Source organism: Odontomachus brunneus, unplaced genomic scaffold (genome assembly GCF_010583005.1).
Source record: "Odontomachus brunneus isolate Ranch 3 - 2012 unplaced genomic scaffold, Obru_v1 Obru_scaffold_012, whole genome shotgun sequence".
NCBI classification, from domain to species: domain Eukaryota; kingdom Metazoa; phylum Arthropoda; class Insecta; order Hymenoptera; family Formicidae; genus Odontomachus; species Odontomachus brunneus.
The window spans coordinates 321,779-349,216 of NW_022639462.1; the positions used below are offsets into that span (position 1 = coordinate 321,779).

Sequence of the window (27,438 nt, forward strand, 5' to 3'; positions counted from 1 at the left end):
ACGCTTCCGAAATGTTGAAGAAGTGCGAGAATGGGTGGACGAATGGATTGCTTCGAAACAAACATCGTTTTATCGAGATGGTATCGCCCAGTTGCCAGAAAGATGGCAAAAAGTTGTAGAAAGTGATGGAAAATACTTTCATTGAAATAATTTAAATAAATTTTTTACAATAAATGCTTTTTCTCAGTATTTTTTGGGCGGAAACTAAGTTAAGGTCCTAATAGTAATCATCGGATTCGGTTATGTAAGTCAGCTTACGATCACATTACCCTTATCGAAATCACAATTATACATACGAAGGTGGTCATGCGTGAAATCGGTTGTCAACAAGCGGTTAGCCGCAGCGCTAACGAGTTCACCCTCAACTACGTGTTTGTCGCCCTGCCCGGCGACGGTGATTAATCGGTTAATTCCCGATAATATCACGTGTATCTACGAATGACGATTACGTCTGCCAATTGGCATGCTCTCTGTATTTCCACCGCTCGTTTTCCGCTCCACTGCAAAGAAGAAGGTAGAGGCTACGTTCCTCGTCGCGGCCGCGTATATTTATCAAACCATATAGTGGTAGCCTTACAATAATATTTTGTTTATCTTTGTTCTATTAAGCTTTATCTCCCTCCAACTGATACCCAGCCGGATAATAATCGTATCTCGTGTTATCAGCGTAAAATTTCCGCCAACGCTCCTTTCAGCAGAGGAGATTCTTCATTAAGGTCCACCGCAAACATATTTTCTTGGCATGGCCATCTTTAATTCGTACTCCTCGCGTATCTCCCGGCCGACCGTGCGACCGCTTTTCTTCCCGAGAAAGAACACTGTCCCGCGCCAGGGCCTTTATCGGCCCTTTTTAAATATCTTCCTGGAATTATTACGCGGGGGGATAAAAGGACAAGCTCTCCCTTTCTTCCCGCCACGCGGGCATTTTCGCAATTCCGTTTGGTGTCGCAGTTTTATTTAACGAGGCTCCCGCAGAAGTCTCCGCGGAAATTAGCCTCGAATGGCTCGGAGTCCGACATTCAGGAACGACGTAGGCGTTCTGTGTGAGCGCCTTATAACAGGGCGCTCTCGACGGCCGATGTAGTAGGTTGTGTCTTATCTAGGTATCTTGAAAAATGCTGGTGAATTTCAGTAGAGATTTCAGGGCTATCCGCCGGGAAGGGACTCCTTCCGCCTCTGTGCGCGGAATCTCCGTTAAATCGGAACGCGCCCGAGAGGCAATTACTTATCCGCCGACGCGCGATGCTTAAGCTACCGGCATCAGATGTACACGGGGGAAATCGAATCATGCCGGCCATTCGGATGGATGTGCGCGGCACCGACTAGTGCTCGTTACGATGCAGCATTATATTAATATTAGCGATGTTTCTCTACAAATTTCGACTTCACCGGCGCACGAGTTGAGACTCTCGCTGTGGGAAAGAAAGACGCGTACGTTCGAAAGAAAACATTTAAACTGCACGAGTCTACTCAGATAGATTTTCACGATCATTACGTTGTGAGACAATTGATGATGGAAACTTTACAAGTATCAGAGTATCGATATATTTCCCTTCAGTTTACATAGCCAAGACAATAGGAACTTAATTTACATTTATATTCTTTAACCATACATATCATCAATTATTTATTTCTACTTATCTAGTTGCTACTATCCGTATAGTTATATCGCCACTTTTTAATAGACTCTACAATATTATCCTTGTTATTTAAATACTCTTATAATCTCCTTTTAGAATTTTCTTAATTTCCATCTGACTTTTATATTGCCTACACTTTTTCCCTGTCATATCTAATTACACTTTCCTATCCCTTTCCTTTCACTTAACAGGTACTATTCTCACACAATACTCCAAATTCCCTTCAGCTATATACACCTATCTCTTTATTTTTCCTCTTTCTATCCAATCTCTTCACTGCTCTCCTTATTTCCTCTTCATCCTCTTTTTTTCCCTAATTTTCTTCCATACATTGTTAATTTCATTATTGCGTTCTATATTTCCTACTAATTAACACTATGATTCCTTTTTCTTCACTTCCTATATTTCTCCTTCAACTTACATCGTCAAGAAAGTTTTCCATATCCTATAACCTTCCTCTTATTCTTTGCATTTCACCCTTTTTACTTGCACAGCACCTGTTCCATCAGTTCTTGTGTCATCCTTCCTCTGTATACCTTTATTCTATTTCCTTATTCCATCCAAACCTTCCCTCTTTATTTCTTGTATCTTCTCCTTCCTCTATTCCTTATGTACATCTGTCTTTCATTATACCCTATTTATATTTCCTCTATCGATAATTTTCTCTGCATTACCATTCTATTTTAAGCTTGCCTACATTACCTACGCTATCATAACTATCCATTCTTTACGACGCCATAACTTCTATTATGCATTTTTCTATCCTGAATCTTGCTTTCCTATCTAACGCTTTATTTACTTCAGTTACACACTACCTACATTTATTCCCACATAATTTCCCATTCGATCTTTATATTTAACTCAACACATTAAAATCGTTCCAAACTTACGTACCACGTTAATCAAGCATCCATACACTTGCACGCCGTCTAATCAAGTTTGAAACTTTAAAATTATTTAACTACATTTATGAGGTAAATATAATATATAATATATCGAATTAATCGTTAGATTTACGTCATTCAGTGATTTACATCATGATGTGAATTCTATATTAAATCGATGCAACAAAAAATTTTAGACTCAAAGTTAATCTCTGATTTTCATATTACATTTTGCATAACGTATTATTTGAACAAATTTTTATCATTTTTTTATGTCTCTTTCGTGTTTATATTTCGTCATTCTATGTAATAAATTTGTGAGTGCCACATAAACCGATCGTATATAAGGTATGCAATCTTTACAAGTCGACTAGTAAAGTTACTACTAAATTTACGTACCTCCGTCTATTGGGCATTTCTCCACCATCTCCCGACTGATTTCCCGTTCACTCCCGTTGCGGTTATTCGATTCGAGCGGCGATCCGGAAGTCACGATAAATCGTATCCCCTGAGTGCAAAAGATTTTGTGTTAAATTTAATATTTCACATGTCATGATTTATCCGTTGTAATTTTTGTGTTAATTTAACACAAAGCAAATATGTAAACAAATAAGACAACTTATCTGCACACTTTACGTATAAAACATTTCACCAAGAATTCCTACATTTACGTATAAATTATTTTAACGTTTAGAAAACCGCGAACACGAGCTCCATGCAGAATAGTAAAAATTAGACAGCGACATGTTACATCAACACGCGGGTATTCGCAAAATTTTGCACAAAAATTTCTACACGGATTTCAGCACAAGTGTTTTTCACCGTGCCGAAATCTGGACGCGCGGTGCGACGGACAAACACACAAGACCCATATTTTCGTGACGAAATATACGTTGCAGCTCATAAATTATAAAACCGTCTTTATTTACACTTCAATAACGGAGATCGATATCGTAAGGGCGAGTTCACATTACTATTAGTAGAAAAGCAGAGAGCTGAAAAGCAGAAGTCAATCCACACTGACCAACGGTCAGCTGATAGTCGACAGTTTCTGCTCTTCTACCAGCACGATTGATTCTGAATGCTGACCCACCAGCATTCTGATTGGCTTCTGCCTTTTTATTTTCTGCTTTTCTACCAAGGTGTGAATTTTCCTTAACAGGTTGTCCTTCGAGACGCCGAAGATCGTTAGCGCTCGCACGTCGACCATCTCAAGCAAGAATTCCATACTACACCCGTCATCGTCGCGTCCAACGTCGGGACAAAAATGAAACCCGACTGATTACCCGTGAGAAAATACGTTACAGGTCATAAATTACGGGAGAGGTTTTTAGTTTCGCTTACGTAATAGGCCGACATGGCGCGGACTCCCTCTCGCCTCTCGCGCGAGAAGGAAAGGTCACCAAGGACCTACCTAATACTCGCTGTAAGGCACGTTGATCCCATTACAAGTTTCGTGTCTATCGCTAAGCATCGATAGGTGACGCTTGCCGGTGACGTTCTCGGCGCGATCCCGCGAGTATTAACGGAAAGCGACGTTTATCCGACGCTCGTCGGACGATACCGTGCGGGCCCCGTTCACTCCGCATTCCGTCTCGACTATCTCTCGTGGCTTGCAGCGATCGTCGATGTAGATCCCCGAAATAAGCGCGGAAATGAACTAGACGGTGTCTTCTTCCGCGTCGTCGTCTCATTCGATCAAAACGCGGGACAGCGTGATCGAGTGCCAACGCCTTATCGTGCCTCCGCCTGCTGCTCGTAAATCTCCTTTTTCAACCACGATTTTTCTGCGCCTTTTCCTCCTCTTTTTCCTCCTTTTGCCGCTTCTCATGAACTTCGCTTGCTCTTTTTCTTCTTCGGAAGTTCCTTAATCGCTTGCGATTTTTTCAGTCGCGAGCCAAACGCTAATTGCCACGCGGACGACGCGCGGATGTTCTGAAGAATAAAGCCAAAGTATCAACACACACCTGATCCTCTGGTTTGGTTTTAAATATGAACATTTAAGTTTTTGATATAAAAAATGTATATATCCTTATTGAATATATCTGACAATAACAAATCTCCCGTATACGTATGGATTAGGTGAAATTGAAACAAAAGTTTCTCTACCATTTTGCAAATAAGCAGGCAAAATTTGCTCCACCGTAGTGGGACACGTATATTTAATCGCGTAGCGCGTCGATTGATAATGCGATCATCTGAAAGTCTCTTATCGGCAATATGTCTGTTCTCTCGATGGATTAACTATCACAACGATCGGCCGCCTGCCTGACCAAATCTCGCGAGATTACGCGCTATAATGCGGAAATGCCTCTTATTTGCCATGCAAATCGTGCAAACGTTACCATCGCCGGAGCAGTTTTCACTCGTCGCGATTCGCAACAAATTACGAAGCGGGTATTCGGGTTTTGCCGGGCGCAGAGGAAGGTGTGTGCGCGACGAGAGGTGCGGGAGAGGACGCAAAATCGAGCACGCGAAAGCGCTCGTCAGCACGCGACGCGCTAACGTGAGCGCGCTCATGATTTATTTAAAGAATATAAATGACGCGCCGGATTTTCGGCGTTGATTTATAATGGCGAAGGCGCGGGATCGCTCTGGCAACATAAATCCCGAATGTATCCATACGATACATCGAGGTGGATAGCTCGTTACGAAGGACGGACTTTTAATTAGAACCGGATTCGCGACGGCGAATCAGCGCCGAGCTGTACAGATGGGAGTTTTACGCGACACCGCTTACCGAAACGGGCAGCCGCATTATCGTCCGCTGAATTGCCGTAAACTCAACTTTAATTAGAATCCGACCGTAAATTATTCGAATAACGATGGATTTTGCAATTCCCAATCTCTCGCGTTTCACTTTTCATCTCGGTTTTAATCCGACGCGCCAAGTCGCGCAAGAGGAATGTCGGCTCCACATGAAAATCCGAAAAGGAAGAAAACGTTTTATTATGATTCAGCAGAACTTAACGGGTTCCCTCCAACGCGCAATTCGCATCTCTTTACCGTCTGCACGTCTCGCTCGCAAACACTTGACGTCGTACCTCCGCCGTCGTACTTGCTGGTTCCTCTACTTTCGTCGACCTCCCTTCATTTCGGTCGATCGCGGTTATCCGTTCGTATTTTTCCTCTTGCTCGAAGGGCAGGCAGCCCGAATCCACAGTCGACAAAGGGCCCAGCCGATCAACGCGTATATGCATATGCAATGTGCTGCCAACATCAACATCCGATCGGACTTTCGAACGGATTCCGCTACTTTTAGTCGAGTTTACGAGACGTGGGTGCACGTGCGGGAGTGACGTCGGGGATGAGGGCCGACGATAATGGTCGCTGCCCCAACCGTTGTACCGACGGGACGATATCCACTCGTGCGGCCTCATCTGTCCCACCGGCTGACGAGTATCAAGCGAAGCAATTAGTGTCGTCGTCGTCGTCGTCGTCGTCGGTGCTAACGAAGTTTCCCTTGGGCGGCGAAGTATTCGGGAAGGAATTAAGGGCGGAGGATAAGAAGGTCGCGGCTCTCCGATGCATTCACGTGCTCCCCCGATCGATCTCGACGAATTAATTTTCAATCCGCTGCCCTGAAACCAACGTTTAGGCTCGACCAACGTATCCGACTGAATCTCGGACCGTCAGGAACAATCGAATCGGCGACTCGCGTTTAGATTTTCGCGTTGAAGTGACACTCGTGAAAGCGAGTTACCCAGGAATTGTTCTGGATACTCTCTCATTCTCTTAAAGTGAATCAGTGAATAGTCACTGATATCAGTTATAAGTATAGCACTGAGCACTTTCAGTGCAACACTTATAACTGCAAATCAGTATATATTCACTGTTTTCAGTAACGTTTCGCTGATTCATTTTAAGAGAGTAGGCTGCGTTGTCCATGTTTCAAAAGCAAAGTTTCACAATCTTCACACAGTGAAATATTTTGAAAAAATTAGAGGTCAATTTTGTGACATTTTTAAATGAAAGTGATCACAATTTGACATTGATTTAGAATCTGAACCATTAGTTATTCCACTTTGAAATGTAAGCCCACAGTAAACATTACAAATAACTTTTAATGATGCATTAATGATGTCTCTAAGATAATTAATATGTCATTTTGCGTCATTTTACTATTTTAGATTGTGCTGTTATGGAAATATGTAATGTCGCTATGTTGATAGTATAATAATTAAGAAATAATTATAAAAATCTCAATTTTTCTACTATCTCAGAGTAAGTCAATAAAAATGTTTCTGATTGAATTAGTAAAAAGACTATTTCATTGACGATCAGTGAATATTCGCTGATTTTCAGTGAAAGGATCCCCACTTTATAGCTCCGTTTTCTATCTCACTGATTTTGAAAGTAAATTTTCGCTGCAGAATCTGTAATACACGAATTCGTTATATATTATACCAAACTTAACTTTCTGCGCATTTATGGCGATGGAATTAACGATTTTTATATGCCTTGTATGCAATGACATTGCTTATATTCGCAAAATATATCAATAATGGGGAAATTTGCTGTTCTTAACTAATCCTTTCAACGAGATCTTACTGCTTGCAGTGCTATATATATAACTGAGCCACCAGTTATAAATATAGTATTCAATGAAGAATATACACTGATTGTACACAAAATTGCAATAATATCTTCTATTTTTGACTAGAGTATTTTGGCACATCGAGTCTACGTATTTTCGCATCATGACTGTTGATTTTGAGAAAAACCGACAACTCAATTACGTTAAATGCAACAGCAATAGTAAATATGCACTTGTCCCGCATATATTATTGTTTACATTCAACGTAACTGAGATGCCGATTTTTCTCAAACATGATGCAAAAATATGTAGATGGAATGTGTCCGAGCCAAAATATCCTAGAGAGGGAAATAGAAGGCATTATCGCAGTCCTGTTTACTTTAGAGAGTACAATTTTGTTTTCGCACCGACTCGAATTGGCGCTTTTTTATCCTCGCGTTTCGCTGTCGCAACAATTGACGAGATAAGAGGGCCGCGTAAATCGGTGCGACGCTGACGCATGTATTATTATTGTAATAAATGCAAAACAATCGCTTCCTCGTCGGCGACGGTGCGACCGGATCACACGAGCCTCAGTGTAGCGTGTGTATTGTTATTGTCGAAATGTGTGCTGTTATAACTCACGAGAGAACAGAATATATATGAATTCAATAACACAATATATATATAGGGTGTCCAATTTAAAAAGTTGCACTGATATTTCTCTTCAAAAAAGCATTTTCAGAAAAAATTTCAGACAAAAGTTGTAAGGTTCGAAGGGGGACGTCTAAAGGTGACTTTGACTTTAACCTTGTCAAGGTTACGTAGATTTTTTAAACCTCCTTTTTATTGCACATTCTTGTATCTTATTTCGAGAGCTTTTCAGAACACTGTAATAACATATTTTTTTATTAAGTACTTTTTGAGTAATGAAACTTGAAAATCACGGTACCCCCGGCATTAGTATTACCCAAGGTGTATCACACGGAGATTGTTCAGTCGGATTTACATCTCTTTCGTATATATATGTGTATGTGCGTGCGTGCGTGCGTGTGTGAGTGGGTGGGTGTGATGTGACGGTCCTTATCTATTCTGTAGTTTATTATCTGTAGCTTATCCACCCAATCACTCATGCACTCATGCACCCAATCTATCCATGCACACGCCTTGGGCAATGCTAACGCCGGCGATACTGTAACTTTCAAGTTTCATTACTCAAGAAGTACTTAATGAAAAAATACGTTATTATAGTCTTTTGGGAAGCTCTCGATGTAAGCTATAAGAATATACAATAAAAAATAGAGTTCCATTTAAAAAATTCAAGGTGACCTTGTCCTGACCTTGATGACCTCACCCAAGGTCAAACTAATAATCTCAATAAATAGATCTCTTTACACTCTACAACTTCCGTCTGAAATATTTTTCTATAAAACTTATATTTTCTGAGTTATTCAGGGATACCGATCTCTTTTCCCCACACTGTATATATATAATCGATATTTATTGAATTAAACGGTTGTTTATCGAGTTATATTTGTACCACGCATATATTCTGTGCACACATATATACACCCGGCGTGTCCCGCAAAATGGAAAATGGTTCATATCGGAATTACACGCGCAGACGCGCCGCACGAAAGTTTTCGGACGACGTCACACAAATTTGATAGACTAGAAAGGAAGGTGTCCCGCTTTATAGAGGTAATCTAATAAAAGAGACATCTCTGAGTATCCACGATCCTTTCGGCACTCGTAGAATTTCCTGAAAATACTCGAGAAGTCACGGAACAAAAATGCACGTCGTACAGAACTTCTCCTCCTCCTCCTCCTCGTCGTCATCGTCGTCGTCGGCGACAAACGGATATATTCGTGAAATCAGAAAAATGCGAGTAGATTATTCTCCCGGCTCTCCTCCGGTGAAAATACGTAGGTGCCATTTATCTGCCGTTGCTTGGGCGCGCTCTCGTATTCGGGCATCTATGACATTTTTTTAAAAGCAGAGATGTATTTAATGGATGGAATTAAACGTGCTTGTTTTTTAAGAATATGACGTCGCGTTTATTTCGCACGTGTGACAAGGAAAAATCGGCGCTACTTGCGATATCATCAATTAATCGTCGATGCCTGATCGCTTCAAACGACGCGTTCTACGGTGCTTCTCTTTTTCCATGGCGTAGATTCTCGTAAACTTATCGAGGACGTAATTACGAAAACCACGGTGATTTATTAGAGCGTTCCCGGAAAGCAGCGCACGCGATATGCGGAATTCTACTATAGAGTTATGCGAGAGGACTTTGAAGGCGCGCGGCGCGAAGATGAATGTAAATTCCATATCCCGTTTAAGTTGTCAATTAAAACTGCTAGAAATTCGCGGCCATCGTCGGACTATTCTTCTTCGTAATTACTTTCATTAAGGTAACCGACCCCGGTTGTCGGCGAGCCGGTTACGATCGATGATGAAGCGAGAATCATTATTTCACGGGAGAGAGCGCGAAGTGTGGGCGATCGACTGTGATACATTCATTCGTCGATAACCTCGTCGTTTTGCCAGTGACATATCGCCATATTCGAGTGGGTGTATACCGGTCGCAGGTCCGCGGTTCGCGATTCGCATTGCTCGCAAAAATCAAGAATGTTACACGCGGAAGAATGCTGCATCTAAACGTTAGTCAAGTTATGTCAAATATTTATACATTCCCAAATCAAGTTTATACATTCCCAAATCTATCAAAAGCATCACAAGCATTTAATTTATTCAAGAGACATTCTAAATGTTGATGAGTCTAGCATTTTAGTCAAAAGAATATTTAATTGAAGCAAAAATTTAGTTTGCTTACTTGCTTACATAAAGTCAAACCAATTTTTTCTCCGACAAAGCTTTATATTCTTGCAAAGAGAATAAATTCTTTTTTGGAGTATATGATAATAATTTTTCCTCAAATTTGTAATGAGTATATTTTAAGACTATTATCAAAAAAATATTCTCTGTTGAAGATAATTTTTACTTGAAGGAAAGAGAGAGAGAGAGAAAACAAACTGGGTGATTGCTTTTCTCAAGTATTTCCCAAGTTTATATATTCTTGAATCTATCAAAAAAGATGATCATAAGCATCTAATTTATTCAAGAGACATTCATTTATTCAAGAGAATGTTAATGAGTTTAGCATTTTGGTAAAAAAAATATTTAATTAAAAAAGAAATTCAATTTGCTTACTTGCTTACATAGAGTCAAACCAGCTTTTTTTTCGACAAAGCTTTATAATCGTTTCTTGCAAAGAGAATAAATTCTTCTTGGAATATGTAATAATGAGTTCTTCTCAAATTTGCAATGAATATATTTTAAGATTATTATCAAAAAAATATTCTTTGTTGAAGATAATCCTTACTCTTGGAGGAAGCAAACTGAGTGATCGTTTTTCTTAGAATGATATTTTTCTCTGTATATTGATTATTAATCAAAGTTGATCCATAATTCATGACTCTCGTCGCGATGCACTAAAAATTCTCATTGGTAATTTTCTTCAAAGAGTCTACAAATATATAAATATTTTCCTACAAACACATATATTTATATTACAGATTATTATCACGATCACTTTGCGCGGTTCTAAATGCCACTAAATTATCAGTCCGATATTTATACGTTGTTAAAATGAATATCGTAAAATTATCAAGCTGTAGTAAATGCATCACACGATGAAGCGTCCTTCATCCCAAAAGCCCGGCTATCTTGTAATTAATCTCTTTTCGGGACACACGTAAGCGGATAAAAGTAATATAGTTCTTGACCCGCCCGTTCTATAAAACCGTGTCACGCAAATGCCGTGTCATAAAAGCCGTACATTATTGTACATTATTGACACGGTCCAGCGGCTGCATAATTTTGGCTAAGTGCCGATACGGACGAGTCATTAAAACAGCTATTAAAAATATGGATGACAATTTCTTGCATACAAGCGGAAGAGAATGAATAACATTGCCGGAGTAATTGCTGTCCGGGAGGAAGGTGTATTAGCGTCGTTCCCGCTGTAAATAATTTAACGAAGCATGAGAGCGTATTTATTCGCAATTTATTTTGCCGACATTAAAAGGTTTCAGCGCGTCGTATCACGACTCAGAACGTGAGACAGATACTAACGACGTTTATTTTGCGAGAGTATTATTCGATTAAGCTCTCTCTCTCGCCCTTTCAAAACCCGAGCAGTCACAAATTGTAACGACGTAGTAGCACAAACGGCCCCCCGATTCTTCGCGGGGCAAACGATCGCCTGGTATCCTGCAATTACAAGGGTTCGTAATGAAATGTAATTTAAATTGGCAGGAGGAAGGAAGGAGGGAGGGAGGCAGAAGGAAGGAAGGAAGGAATCCCGGGTTCCTGGGGCGACGAAAGTGTCGATGTCGATCGGCGAAACGTGACGGCGCTTTAACGAGGATTCAATTTTGTCAGTGTCGGCCGACGAGCGACGCGCGGAAAGGAGAGTCGCGAGAACTTTCCGGAAGTTCTTCTTCGGACTCTCGGCTTTTATTACCGCGTCCAGGCAAACTTTCTCTCTCGCGCGCGGTTTTGGCGCCGAAACTTCCTTCCGCGAGCGCATAACCGCCCGTAATTCTCCCCTCAGTCGACGATGTCCTCCGTCGCGCGGAATTTGATCAACCGCGGACATCGCGGAGTGCTAGACACTTGGCACACGAATTTCATTCGTTTCGTCGAACTTGTCGCTGAAGTTCGTCGCGTGAGTCTCTGCTAAGAGACAGGTGTCCGTCGCGATGTCTATCCAATCTCGGCGCACGTAATTAGCAAAGCGCGACTCGTGCGCTCCGAACGGCTCTTCGAGCAAAAATGCAAATTTTCCGGCGATCCGTGTCGCGTAACGGATCACGCCTGTTTCACGCGGCAGCTCTTTCCAAGTTCCCCGAGAACGTCGGCGAGGAGGTAACCGAGGAGCGGTCTGAGAACGTCGTGCCGACGGCCTCTGTTTGCCCTCGGCTTGTTCCGCAGGTGCTTGCCTTCAGTTATAAGCTCCGGCGCAGGAGTTACTTTAGTTTTCTTTCTCACGGCGCACCTCTTATTAACGGTTTTAGTTACGTAAAGAGGCGCGCGCGGAAACAACGAGACCTTTGAGAGACGCTCTCGTTCTCTCTCTCTCTCTCTCCGTGGAAATCGTACCGTAAGTTCAAGTCATACAATTATATACCTTGGGAGGGAAACGAGCTTTTGTTTCAGAAAAGTTTTCTATTATAGAGATATTGGAATTTTTTTCAGCGCGCCACGAAATGTGGGTGTCGCAAAACGGTCTATACACTCGCTATTGAATGAAATTGCAGCACTTCAGTTGTCACAATTGAGATTCGCTGCTGACATACATTCGACATACCGTCATCTTACTTTATCAAATATGTAAAAATTACTTCAAAACAGTATACTTTTTTCATTTTGAAAGACAAATTCTCTTTCCCAAATTTATTGTCACATTTTTTTTTTCATTTTAACTTGTGCCACCAATTATTGCACATGCACATAAGTATGATCATCAGCAACGATGCTTAAGATAAAAGTACCAATTCCCGAACCTAATTCTTATTGTTTTGGTCTTTAGATATGAATATTTAAATTTGCAATATAGAATATATGTACACTGTAAAAAATCTTGCGTACATAGTACGTAAACAAATGTTCCAAAAAGTCCACTTTAAATTTTGTGTCGAAAATAACTTATTTATATGTTCATTCGTGTGTTATTTACATTATGTATAGACTAGTACATAATATAAATAAGACACGAATGAACATATGAATGAGTTATTTTTTACACAAAATTTAGAGTGGACTTTTTGGAACATTTGTCTACGTATTGTGTACACAAGATTTTTTACAGTGTACATATTCAAAGTATATATTTTTTATGTTAAAAGTTTAAACATTGAAAGATTGAAACAATAAGAATGCTCGGCTACGTGCCTGGGCATTGGTACTTTTACCTTGATCGTGACAACTTGAAGCGTTGTAACTTTATTCGATAAAAAGTATGCAAACCGTTTTACAACCAAGCGTACAGGTTACGTCCACTACATTGTCCAATTGGTGGTATCTTTAATAATAAAAAGATCTATGTAGATTTTCAAATGCACAAATATCTCAAAATTTCTGCAACTGCAAATGGAAGGGAGGGACTTCGACCCGTCTTTCTCCGATGCACGCAGTTTCTCGACTCATTCATATCGCATGTCGCGCGGGCTTTATCGTTCGTTTCAACGCTCCGACGGTCACAATGAGCGCCGCCGACTAACTTACAGCAAAAGGGCTCTCAGTAGTCACACGCGTTACTCCCGCGCAGGATTAAAGCGCTTCTTACGCGCTGGAGTCTCTGTATTATTGCGTCCCAGACGGCCAGCGGCAATTCGACCTCTCCCGCAATAGTTTCGCGAGCGAAATGGTTATTGCCGAAATTCTCGCTCCACGCGTGGGGAAAATGTAACAAATAATGCCTGTGCGCTTCTTTCTCAACTGTCATATCTGCCCGCCCAAGTGAGACGACTTCTCGTTTAAATTATGCATGCGTGGGCATTATACTTCTTCTTTTTTTTTCTTCTTTTTTGTCGAGGAAAACGGTTAATCACTTGTCAACGTCTCGCACAAGTTTCACAATAATGAGGTATTTTTTTGTATGGTGAACTTTGTTCTCCGCATTATCGCGGAATAGATGTAGGACGATAACTACAAGTAGACCGGACGCGAAAGTTTGAATATGACGGAGCGTGTGCTTTCGGCAAGTTTGCCGTTAAGCTCTCCTCGTCTTTAGGAACGTACAGTATTTTTTCGCCTTTCGTGTTTATCAGAAAATTCATCTAAGCTTTAGTTATACGCTCTACGTAATATTAAAAAAACTACTAATACTTATCAATTTAATCAGAAACATAATTATTGATCACTTGAATATTCTTTTGACTATGTCGAGTATGTACAGGATGTTTTATTTTAAACAGTCCAGCTGAATATCTGAAATATCGAGCCCGGCAGACAAAAATGTTGTGAACAAAATTTATAGGTTTTTTAGAGAGAAAAAAGGCAATAATTTTTAATCTTAATTACCGTCATTCGCAAATGTCAATTTTATTTTTTTTAATGTAAAAATAGCATTTTTTTTAGCAGATTATAAGAAACCGCTCAATTCTGCGTAGAAAATCCCCAAGACGTATGTGACTTAAATCCAATAATTTAGGAGTTATTTAGTAATGAAAAATGCAACTTCACTAATTTCAATTTTAATCAATATTATGAATTTGTATGTGGAACACTGTGTATGTATGAAACTTAATGATATTAAATTTTACACGCACAAAGATTGAATTTTCCGACGGAGAATTTAAATGAAAAAAAGAGACATTCCAGTATGATTAATTGCAGACGAGACAGAGTAGCGGAGCAGTGGGAAACGGCGAGGGAAAAGATGCCGACGATTGTTCTCCGCGGGCATCGTCGCCGACGTCGATGACGGTGACTACGACGACGCCGATGACCTCGACGGCATCACCGACGCCGAACGTTCCTACGGGGTTGACGGACCTGCAACACCGACGACGACGACAACAGCAGCAGCAGCAGCAACTGTCCTTGATGCAGACGACGGATTCGATCGTCGCGTCTTCGTCGTCTACCTGCGACGAGTCCAGCAGACTCTCTGCGAACGTTCTCTTCTCCCTGCCGACCTCGCCCAAGCGCTCGTCCAGCAAGGCGCCTGCTATATCGAAGTCGCAGATGAAGGGTGAGTCGAGGCTTATTCCATTTGCTAATTACTCTTCGCGGTCTTTTCACGGAGGAAGGGAGGTATCCTATGCAACCTGTGTTTCTTCTCTCGCGCGCGCAATTTAGCTTTATGAGAATTGTTCGCCTGCTACCGAAGATGGTGCCATAATTCTTTATCGTTGTAGCTTGAAAATTCGATTAAGATAAAGTCTTTTCTCCTACGATACTCTCTTCTTTCTAAAAAAAAAGAAAAGCAGTCTGTCGATAATATTATTCGTGCGATTCGGAATTCTTCAAATGACGAGAACGTGTGATTGTTTAGAATTGATTAATCCAGTTGTGTCTCTCAGTTATCGTTTCATGAGTGAAAATTTTAGTTGTACATTTAATTATCTTTATTGTTTCCTATAATGCCATAAACAATTACTTATCAACGTTGTTTTGAGAGTTAAAAGACTCGACTAAGAATTATTTAATATTCGATTATCTCAATAGTCTACATGCTTTCAAAAATTTCTTATTCTTAAATTTATAATTCTCAGTAATGTTTATTGTGTAACTTCAATTCTAGATAGAATATACTCAAATAGTGATAATACGAGAGAGAAATGAATATTAAATAAATTTGATAAATATTAATAGGTTAATGAAATAGCATATCTTCTTTTTCCACAACTTTACTATTATTCATTTATTGGAGTATGAAATTACAAATTAAACCTTTATAAGACAAATTTTTTGTTTTAAATAGTGACTATAATGTCAATTAGTAGTTTACATATCATACCTAGATACATGACAAATGTGTGAAATATAAAAAACCTTATTTTTATTATGATTATTGCTTAGCAAAAAATCGACCACTGAATGTTCAGTATGAAATAGTAGACATTTTGAATCTTACGTGAGGTAGTTAAAATATCGACCACAAACTTATAAAGGGTTAAAGAAAACGTTAAAAATTTTGGTAGAATTTAGAGATTCAAAAGAGATGGAAACGAAAGGGTTGTCTCGTTGGCAATCCCAGCCGACTGTCGCTATTTACTGCGTCATGTAATCCGTCCTTGAGAGTTAGGACCTAATTGTCATCACGACCGAGCGTTAAATGGTGCCACACGCAATTACAAGTCGATTGGAGTCACGAGTACAATGCGGCGTTAGTTAACCTTTACACGCCAGGCGCTTTTTTGAACGACTTTTACAGTTTTTACCCTAAAATTTTTTCATATACATCAAAGGATAGATTAGTGGAAAGTATGACAGCCCGCCGCGCCAATATAATAGTTTTCCGGCATGTAAGGATTAAAGATCTCTCACATGTTAATTAGTAGCGATTCATATCATTATATGTTATGGATAAAATTTTATTAGATACGTGCCGCGTGCAATACTGTTATTATAATTTGATGATTTGACCATTTAGAAAATTCCTTCTCTTTTCTTTTCTCTCTCTCTATTTTCTTTTCAAATTATTAGGAGAAAAACATTATAATACATGAAAAAATATGATACATATGTATTAAATATGATAAAGAAAACTAATTTCGACTACATAGCAGATGGCTAAAGCAGATCGACAAAGACAAAAGCAATCTTCGTTATAACGATTTATCGTTATCACGAAATTGGTCTTTGGCGATCTAAATTTATACACTTTTGGCGCAATCGCGGCGTCAAGCGCTAGATGATAGAGATATACTGATGGATTAAATTTGACACACTGGGAAACGATATCTCGTCTGTTTGATGTCATCACTTCGTTAATCCCGATAAAACTGCACTCGCGCGTCGGACAGCCTCGTACCAGCGTCGCGATCTCATTCCGTGTTCACAGGCCATTATTTTCTTTTTTTTTCTCTCCTCTCCGTCGTTATCACTTTTAACGGGGCACATTCGAGGATTGAGAATCGACCTGATTGATCGATCGGATCTATACGCCGAGACAAATTATTATCCGTTGCGTATACATCGTGTCAGCGAACACGTCCAACGTTTGTCGCGTGTTGTCCGTCGCGCGTGCAATTTGTTTTCTTTCTGCTTTTATGATTCCTCCGCGCTATCGAATATTATTCCACTCATATCGGGCTGGGCGAATAGTGATTTCCAATCGACGTCAAACAACAAATCGCATCGTGACGCCTGTAATATCGTTTCACATTTCGTGACATTTTCTTTGCGCGTTGCTTCCTTTTCGCGTTTAATCGCATCGTTCGACGGAATTTCTTCCTCGCCGCGGATCTCTGAGAAATCAATTTCGAAAAGAGCTTCTCTCCGGCTCTGCGGATTTCGTCTCTACAAATGACGAATTCAAAGGTACTTCGCCAATAAGCTGTTAACTTGAATAAACTGTATCAGAGATAATTTTCACTCTGATGTTTGCAGTTATAAATTCTTGATCAAGTTTCTCTCGAAGTTGTAACGCCATTAACGAAAGAGCTTGTCGACATATTTGATATAGGGTTAAATGAGCGTTTATTAATTACGGAAATATGTTTTAATCATCGTTGAATCTGTCTAACTACAAATAAACTGTTCATTAAACTTCCCTCTAAATGCGCGAGAGTTTATATATCGTGATCGATGTAACCGCTTCTTCAGTCACATCGAACACGTTCCGCGGGATTTCTTCCGATCTAATGATTCTTATTCGCAGAGCGAAATTCGCACTAAATCGCGTCCTTAACTCCTTACAAGGATCCGCCTTCTTATCTGCCGACTTCTTAAGATTTCGCGCGCCACTGGTATCTAGGAAAAAGTCACGCGTCTTTGTGTACACAGCGACACGTACGATACTGTTATACTTCGACAAACGTAATTTCTTCCGGCAAGTTGTTACGTCTTTATCGTCTTCGTAAAAGAACCGCTTAGAGCAGTCGCGTGTAAAGCTGTTGTCTCCACCATTGTCGACTTGGCCGATTGGCGCGGTTGATGGAACTATAAAGCGGAAACAAAGACGCGCTCGCGGATATACCGCCACTAATTCCTATCGTAAATCGAGTTTTACGGGTTATACGAATACAGTAAAAATTCTCAGTTTCTGTGTTCCCTACACACAAAGAGAATATTATTTTCTTTCATATAAATTCTTCTCAATTTTACCATATGTTTTTAGTAGTCCAAAAATAAATTATCAATAAGATCTTTCTTGCTAAAGAATATAGTAAATTTCGTTAGAAACATCCCGAGTCGAAATTTTGACCCTATGTTGAACCTTGAATTCTATACCGCAGTAGGAATTAAGATAGCAGAGTAGGTTTAATTCTGATGATATAATTTACTCCTACTTTGAACCTGATGATGTCTGAAATTTCCGCTTTCGCTTTCTTTAACGTCAAAGTTGATTGTATAATAGTAGGATTTTAGGAAGCAAAGTAGATTCAGTCGCGAACCTCTATTAAAGCTTTAACTCCTACATAGAATATATGTATTTTATAGAAATATTTAAAAAATTTAATAAATAACGAAACAGAAACGTCAAATAGCATACAAAATATACGTTTTATTTGTTGCATATATTTCAGACATCATCAGGATCAAAGTAGGAATAAATTATATCATTAGAATTAAACCTACTTTGCTATCTTAGCTTTTACTGCGGTGTAGAATTCAAGGTTCAACATAGGGTCAAAATGTCGACTCGGAAATGGGTGTCAATATCGTCAAAATAGGTTTCACTTAGGTTGTAGATTATCTAAGTAGACTCAAACTATTTTTAAGAGCGTCAAAGTAGCGTCAAAATTTTGACAAAGTAGAGTTAAAAGTTCAAAAGAGAAGTTAATGAGCATCAACATCATCAAAGTAGGTTTTATCTAGGCTATAAATCGTCTAAGTAGGCGCAAACTATCCTTAAGTGCGTCAAAATAGCATCAAAATTTTGACTCGGGATAATGTTTTAATATCATATTTTACAATTTTTAAAATATAAGATGTATATATGTACATACACACACTAAAAGAAAAAAAAAATAATTACTCTGACTAAAATTATAGGTATTTTTGGCCTCAACCATATTTTTTAGTTGTTCACGGCAATAATAGTAATTGTAGCAATAACATGCATGTAAAGTTATTGCTATAAACATTATAATGAAATTTAATCTTAAAAAATAATTTTCTTAAACGTAATTTATAATAATTATTTTTCTATGTGATTATAGTTACAAATACCAAGCACTTGTTCTCAGTATATGAAAGCAAAGGATAGTGAATTACTGCAGAATGTCGATTTATTTCTCGGTCACAAAATCCTAAAATAATCTTTCCTGTAAAATTTTCATCGCCATCTCTCTTCTGAAGCTTATCCGAGTTTGTCAGAAAAGTCCTGTGTAATTGTTAATTCGCAATCGAATCCGATATAGAAATAACGATTAGCTTTAATTATTTTTCTATGTGATTATAGTTACAAATACCAAGCACTTGTTCTCAGTATATGAAAGCAAAGGATAGTGAATTACTACAGAATGTCGATTTATTCCTCGGTCACAAAATCCTAAAATAATCTTTCCTGTAAAATTTTCATCGCCATCTCTCTTATCCGAGTTTGTCAGAAAAGTCCTGTGTAATTGTTAATTCGCAGTCGAATCCGATATAGAAGTAACGATTAGCTTTATCCCTGATCCAATTTATAGGCGAAGTCGGGCGTAGCGATAATACGGCTTTAAGACGCGATAATCACCGATCTTTCGTCGAGACTACGTAGCTTCTGTTCGTGTACGAGCAATCGTGCGCGAATACGCACGCGTAAAATGCGCTGCCGGAACGTCGGGATTCAACGGCGCGGGAAACGAGGCTATTAAACGATCGAGTCAAGCACCGTCGAGCCGAACGTTACGGCTTGTACTCGTAGCTCGTCAAATCCGCTCGGGGATAACGATCACCTTTAGTCGGCTAATCGACGCGAGTGATTAAGTCCAAATAGTTTGATACATGCTGACAGCTACTGAAATGTTTTACTTATTCGTAAAAATATCCCGGGAGAATGTCAGAAAAAACGTGTATATATATATATATATATATATATATATATATATATATATATAATAAAATGTTTGTCTGTCTATGTTCTTTATACAGAGGAGAGCTTGAGTCTAAATAATTTCAGGAATATGTTACTCATGTGTTTTTCTAGTATTTATCTTGAGAGGAACAGTGAAAACTGCAAGATGGTCCTTTTAGAAAATAGATACTTTTCCCCGAGAGTTTCATTATAAGATCGAAATAATATTATAGTTGAAAAATAGAAAGTACTAATTTAGAAATAGCAAAGTGAATTTCCAAGCCTCTCGAAATTTTGTATTAATATTCTTCGTCGTGAGTGAATAAAGTTAAGCGACGTGTTACTAGCTAGAATGAAGTTGCAAGTATATGATATACTGTTTCAGATAATAAAAGTAATTTTTATTCATAAAATGATTAAAATCGAGCATATGAGCAAATAAAATAAAGTTGGCCCATAATTAAAGGTGGGCAGAAAGACTATGGAGACTTCTCGCGAAGATTTCAGAACTATTAAAACATATATTACATATGGCCCTCTTAACTCGTGCAACTTAACCTTCTCAACTCGATATCGAAGCAAGATGGTCACTTTGCTACGTGTTTACGTTTTGATTATTACAAAACAAAATATACGGTTAACAGGATCGTGGTGAGCTTTAACACATAGAAGAAGGATGTTTCTATCATGTTTGTACAATCAGTCACATCAGTTAGTTATGTTTGAGAAGTTGTAACTTCGAAATTCTGAAATATGAGACATCTAGTCCCGGTCTCTCCTACACTTCTAAATTCCCGGACCGATTTGGATCAAATTTTGTATAATTATTCTCTAGAACATTGCGTAAAATACAGGTCACCATGATATCAGGACACCCCACCTCCTCTCCTTGATTCGCTTCAGGCAACGCCGGGTAGTTTAAATTAGTTCTCTCATGAGTGATAGCGCAACGACGACGACTCGCTATATTTTATTCGAACGATTCTCTCAGACAATTCGGGACGATCTTAGTTATTCCCGCAAGAAAAGCAAACAAAAGCGACACACGATGGACCGTCTCTCACGGTATTCTTTTCCTGCAGAATTCCGAGAGGCCTTCAGGCTGTTTGATAAGGACGGCGACGGAACTATCACGAAGGAAGAACTTGGCAGGGTGATGCGTTCCTTGGGACAATTTGCAAGGGCAGAAGAGTTGAGGACAATGCTGCAGGAGATCGACATCGACGGTGAGTGGCCATATTCCATTATCAATCTTGAACACTCGTCGCCTTGTTTGCCAATGTTCCCGCGGCTTTAAACGAAGCTATGATAAGACCGAATCATGTCGCCGTTTTCGCCATCCTGCGGCGCTACGGAGCCCGCTCTGACCCACGTAATACGACTAAAAAGTAATCATAAAGCAGACGGCACCCGTATCCCGTATCAGAGCTTGCGAAAACGAAAAGCGAGTTGGCAAAGCAGCATTCTCTCGGCATCGCGAAAAGTTTACCGTCCCCATCCACGACCTCGACGGCCTTCCACTTGCAACCTTTCACCCAGCGGCACCACCTTAATTGCGGCCAATTTTCGGGTAGTGTTCCGACAATAGCCGAATACCCTCCTCCCCGGTTCTCCTTCTCGCCGGAGAAAATCGTTGCCCCTCGCCCTCTTGATTGTGTTATACATAGATCCTTTGGTCTCGACGAGCGACCTAATATCCTTTTCTCCTCTTCCAGTCGATTTCAAGGATTCTCCTTCGCCCTCTTTCTTCCCCTCCACCCCATCTTTTTATGCTGTTGTATCCGATTCCGTATGGTTCCCAGCGTCCGAAGCATCGGGGATCCGCGCAACGTCCCGCGCGTTTCGACGTGTTCTCAGGCTCCCCGTAAAGTGAGACGAGAGCCCCGGATGGTGTTTGCACGCGGAGGCGATGTTTCATTGTTTGGCGGAAAAGCTCGCGCGGTTCTGAAACCCGTATCGATACCTCTCGTCGCGAATGATTTCTCACTGGGAATACCGTACGCCGCGCTACATACACACACGCACATATAATACTCGCGCGCGCGAAAAAAATCGCGACTTCTCGAACTTTTGCTTCACAAATTCGTTAGTTTGATTAGTTCTCGTTTTTACCCCGGTCGCAATCTACCTATGACAACTGTTACAAAAATATATGAAAAAAAAAATTGGTTGAATTGACCGAATATCTGATGAAATATGAACAAACCAGAATTCCGATTGAGTTTACCGAAGAATCCCATTCAAGTTAACAAGATTCTGTTTAACCCATTAAGGTCCAAGAGAAAACCGCTAAGAATAAGCTTTCAAAAACCATCTAAATTAGGGCAAAACGTCGAAATTTATTAAAAAGTGAAAAAAAAATTTGTATTGGATTTCAAAATTCAAGATGGGGCGGACCAATATGTCGGCCTGAAAATTTGAAATTTTGACCTACTTGAGTGAAAATTCGTGTAGGGGGTTTTGGGTTCGCTGAGTATAAATATGCACTTATTTTTTCAAAATTTTTCAAAATGTACTTTCATTGAAATAAATCAAAATTAAAAATTTTTGGCCGTCATATTGATTTTTAAAGTCAAAAAACCATTTTTCTTCTACAATCTGTAAAATATGATGTTTTGCCCCAAAACAAATACCTTTGAAAGGTAGCTTATAATTTGGTTGGATTTTTCGCCAAATAACAAAACTATGTTAAATTTTCGCATTTTTGGGCTGCCATATTGAATCCGCTATTACAAATTTTTAAAAAATAAGTGCATATTCATAGTCAGCGAACCCCAAACCCCCCTATATAGATTTTCACTCAAATAGATCAAAATTTCAAATTTTTTTTTTCACTTTTTAACAAATTTCAACGTTTTGCCCTAATTTAGATAGTTTTTGAAAACCTATCCTTAGCGGTTTTCTCTTGGGTCTTAATGGGTTAACTCGTTCGCTATTATTTACCATATTTGAGGAATTCTCTGCACGGATCATTACATCATATAATCGTATAAAACAGACTTGTTTTATTTATGTGTGGATGTGTGTGTAAAGAAAATCTTTGTCATACCCATGTTGATAATGAACATGTTGAGTGAAATTGAAAATTTTGAAATTTTTAAAAAAACTTAAATGAATTTAAGTAAACTTGAAGTGGGAGATTGATGTGTTACACACGTGTGACTTTGGTAGTGAATGTATTTAGCCAAACAAGAATTAACCAATCAGAAATCTTGTTTAATTAACCAAAATCTTATTAGCTTAAACGGAAGTCTATTAATTTCCAGAAATCTTGTAACCGGAATTTCTGGTTCGTTCATATCTCATGAGATATTTGTTTAACCCAACCAAATTTTCCTTTCCATACATAAGCAAGAGAAACATGTATCTTTCATGTTATACGCTTCCTCTGAGCCGTACGTTGGTTATTCTTCTGCCAAAAAATATTACGAGTTGCAACAATTCTTAATATACGCGCATTCAAGAAATTCAATTCTGGCTAAAGGAATAATATCTATAATAAGCTATAATTTGAAGAAGAAGGAGAAGAAGAAGAAAAAATTTAATTATTTATTCATTAAGTCTACAACACGTCGAGTGATTAGATCGTAATTATTATACAATTATTAATATTGTATAATTACAATCAATTATTGCGTCACTACGGATAATGATGCGCCAGCTACCTTTTACCCGACCGAAAATTAACCCGTTAATTACTTTTCATCGTGAAGTATGTTCTATTGATGGTTTGGCGGAAGCGGGTCGGTGCATTGACGCCGAATGGCACAAATCCTTGTACCTGTTGCTAGTCCACTCTCTCTGTATTCTCTCTCTATCTCTCTACTCTCTCTCTCTCTATATATATGACAGCTGATTAGTACTAGTCATTTCATAAGCTTGTAATATCCTCGATATCAAGGGTAATTAAGTGTCAATCCACTATGGAACGCGGTTGCTCGTTACTTTTTCGAAACGATCGTGTGGAAATGAATTTTTTGGAAAAACCAGGCACTCTCGGAACGTTCGGCGACAAAGACAGGAATGCAGAGGGAATATTAAAATCCGCTCGGCGGGCACGGTGCGCTCGCGTTGAATCGAAATCCGTGCACACGTTCATCAGCAGGTGGATAATTACGTAGCGACGGTAAATCGACTCACGGGGCAGGGGCTCGCATTATTCGCGAGCTGTGGAATTCGTAGCATGAAAGACCGCCGTGCCTTTTAGCGGATCTCCGAAAGTGATAATAATCCCGAGCCAGAATTAAGCCCCAGCACGGAAAGAGATTCCCAAGTTTAACCCTTAAACGACTCCGGCAATGTCCGCGAGCGATGAGCGTCGGCGGCGTCGGCAGGCGGCATGCGATCGCGAGAAAAAAGGACTTAACGGTCCGACACGGAAGAAAAATACGTGGGTACGAAAATCGCGGTCGTAAAAACGGCTGATATTTTGCGGCGGGCAAAAAAGAAGCGACGAGAATCTCGATAATCACGCAGGCGAGGAGCGGGGCGAGAACGAGGCGTCTCATCCCCGGGGTATTTCCGAGGGAAATTACTTTTCCGTCCGAGCCCGGTGTTCTCCAGCGAGAGCGAGAGAGCCGTTTCGATACGTTGTTTCGCGATCTGTCGTCGTCGATCGCGATCCCGTGTGAAACGCGCGTAAAAATGATCCGTCTCTGCATATCGCGCCGTCGCAACCGCGGCACGCGTTATTTCCTATGGACGTATACATAGACCCCGCATACCAGAAAAGTGAACCCGACATGTAGAAAGAGACCATAAACATAATATACATAGACTCCGCATACAGTCAGAAAAGAGAAGCCAATGGATGCTTTTCAATTGCTTGACACATATGTACACAGAAATGCACAAAGTGTAACGTTGTGCACGATTCAATTGGAACAAAGTGTGTACTAATGTATATGTATGTCGGGTAAGGTTAGGATTATTTTTCAACTATGCTTATATCTTAGTATTTTTCAATAATAAAATCTAAATAATGAAAAAGATATTATCCACTTCACGTCGCAAATGCCAGTCTCTTTTCAAGCTGCTATGCTTATTAACCTTAATTTTCACTAGAAAACACTAGTTTACACAGCCGACTAGTAGCCCTCAAGCTGAGTACGGATGTGCTGAGTAGTATTGTGTTGACGATTACGACAATTGGAGTGCAACTTGTGTCGCCGTGTGCATGAAAGTGTCTAGGAATATTGCAATTGAAAAGCAATATGTACAGCCCTTCTGTTCTCTGTCTCTTTCTGCGCAGACAAAGTGTGCAATAAAGTCTAAGTAAGACGTTTATTTGCCAGTCTAAGGGTGCTGTTCCGCTCTATAATATTATGGAAACGAGAAACGGATGCACGCGCAACAAAAAAGTGACAAAATGGGAAGAAAACTATAGTCCCTCGCTCTCTTTCTAGATGTTGGCTTCACTTGACTTCACTCTATTAGACGACAGAACATAGGGTATTCGGAGTCCATGTATATTATGTCCATGTTATTTCCCCTGCAATTTTACCGCGATCTTACGCGGACCGACCGCACTCGATGAGAACGCGCGCGCGCTTGTCAGCAATATTGTTCATCACTTTAACCCGGATGTTCTCGCTGATGAGAATTTTCTGTTCTCTCCGCCGCGGTAAAACACTGAGCGATTCTCTTCCTTACGTAATATTGCCTTGTATCTGCACTTCTTATGAAAATGAGTTCTGGAAATCCGGTCTTGTTGAAAAGAATACGCTCCGTTAAGAGAGGAACGGAGAAGAACAGAGGAGATCAGCGTAAACGGAGCTTTATATCGTAAATATCACGTGTAATCTCGGGGATTTTCTTGTTCTTTGCCTCCGTCTTTAAATATTCCGTTCTTGCAAGCGTAAGCCGTCTTCTCAACACTATCGATACAACTGCATTATATTACAATAAGGACTATCATTAGAATACGGAAAACCGGGTCACACATTTTACACACTAATTAAAAAAGAAAGATGCATACAATATTTTTTAATATTATGCACACTTTTATATAGGTACAACCTTTAGATAAATTATAAAAAAATATTCACATACACACACACACACACACACACACACACACACACACACACATAAAGTTAAAATTGTTAGCAAAGTCGTGCAAATGCGACTATTCATCCTATACTTAGGATTAGTTGTTACATGTCTTTCATATAGAGGAAAAGAGACAAGTTATTTCTGTATTAAAGTTTGAAATATTTTATTAAAATTAGTACTATCCTATAATCAAATATAAATTAATCTGAGAAGATAATAATTCTCGTATACTTTGTAGTAATAACTTGGAATTCTCTCTCTATAAGACCTTACGCAGACTCACTGTTATGATACGTACAACTTAATATATCATTGCGTACGTCTCATTACGTGACAACTAATCTCACATAATTAGAGTCAACTTAACTGGAATGATCATTTGCGATTGTATTTATAAATTATGTTACAGTAAAGAGGCAGGGAAAATTAACTAAACCCATAATATTTCTTATAACTAAAGAGAGATTATGGCCAGAAATTCCAAAACTCACGGTAGAAAATAAAGACAACAAAATTTTTCACCGCGTCCAGTTTTAAAAAAGTGAAAAAGTAAATCGCCACAGGTGATGTTTTCTCGTATACCATTACATATACCCATCTAACACAGTATTTACAAGCAACCTGTACTATATAGAGAAGAATATTTTCCTCTATATTTATTATAAAACGTAAGTTTTGTAACAAACTGACTCGTATGACCTCTAAACCCGGTCTTTCCTATGAAATGTTTATCAAAAGTGACTTAACGTAAGTTAAAAATTTGACAAATTTTCCACATTTTATTATTTTTTAAATTAAAAATTTCGAGGAGTCTCGCACGCGCAACGTGCAACTTGTCTCAAGAACTTGTCGGCGAACCTAATGACATTTCGGAATTTTGGCATCAAATTGGCCAGGAACAGCGAATTTCACGTTTACGCTAATTGCGAGCCGTTATCATTATGCGGTTATCACGGAATTGTTATCGCTGTGATTAGCGTGGCGAACGTTGGTTTTTTGCTGGCAGCAAAATCGGCGGCAATTCACACGTTGCTAGTTTCGAGCAAGCCGAAAGAAGCAGTTTCGCGAAGACGGCGCTCGTGCGTCTCCCGTTCGATCGATCGATCTTGCTGCTCGTCCTGTCTCGCGGATTCTCCCGCAGCCGTTGCTTAATCGCGCCGTAATCCGCTAAACTGGCGAATCGAAGGAAAGAACTCTATTAAGTAGTGAACGCGCTGCATTCTCGCCGTAGCTGTACCCACGACTGATACATCGGAACAATTCGTTATCCGGGTCTCAGACCAATCTCTCTCTCCGCGGGAAGTTAATCCGTTTTCTCCTTTCGCGCAATTGATTCTTCGGCAACTTTAATAATGCTTTTAATTAACACTGCCCCCGGAGCGCTTTACGGGCATTGTCTGAAATTCCCCGTAATTCGCTGTCGGGACCGTCGCCTATATATATACTCATACATATATGCAACTTTATTCGTTTGCGCACTGTTCCTCCTCCTCTCAATGACGCACAATTCCGATATCTGGCGAAATAACGGCTAAAGTTTCTAAATAGTTAATTACAGATATATATATATATATATATATATATATATATATATATATATATAT

The 27,438-nt window shown here is 39.5% G+C and overlaps 1 protein-coding gene across 4 annotated transcripts in view; it reads left to right on the plus strand.

Moving 5' to 3' along the window:
- LOC116840868 (neo-calmodulin-like) overlaps positions 1–27,438 on the plus strand; it is a 99,672-nt gene that overhangs the window by 28,168 nt on the left and 44,066 nt on the right. For all 4 annotated transcript variants that reach the window (XM_032808168.1, XM_032808166.1, XM_032808165.1 and 1 more), the window contains exons 2-3: positions 14,446–14,803; positions 20,863–21,006. In XM_032808168.1, coding sequence (XP_032664059.1) covers positions 14,530–14,803; positions 20,863–21,006 — 418 coding nt within the window. In that variant the 5' untranslated portion in view covers positions 14,446–14,529. The remainder of the gene's footprint in view (positions 1–14,445; positions 14,804–20,862; positions 21,007–27,438) is intronic.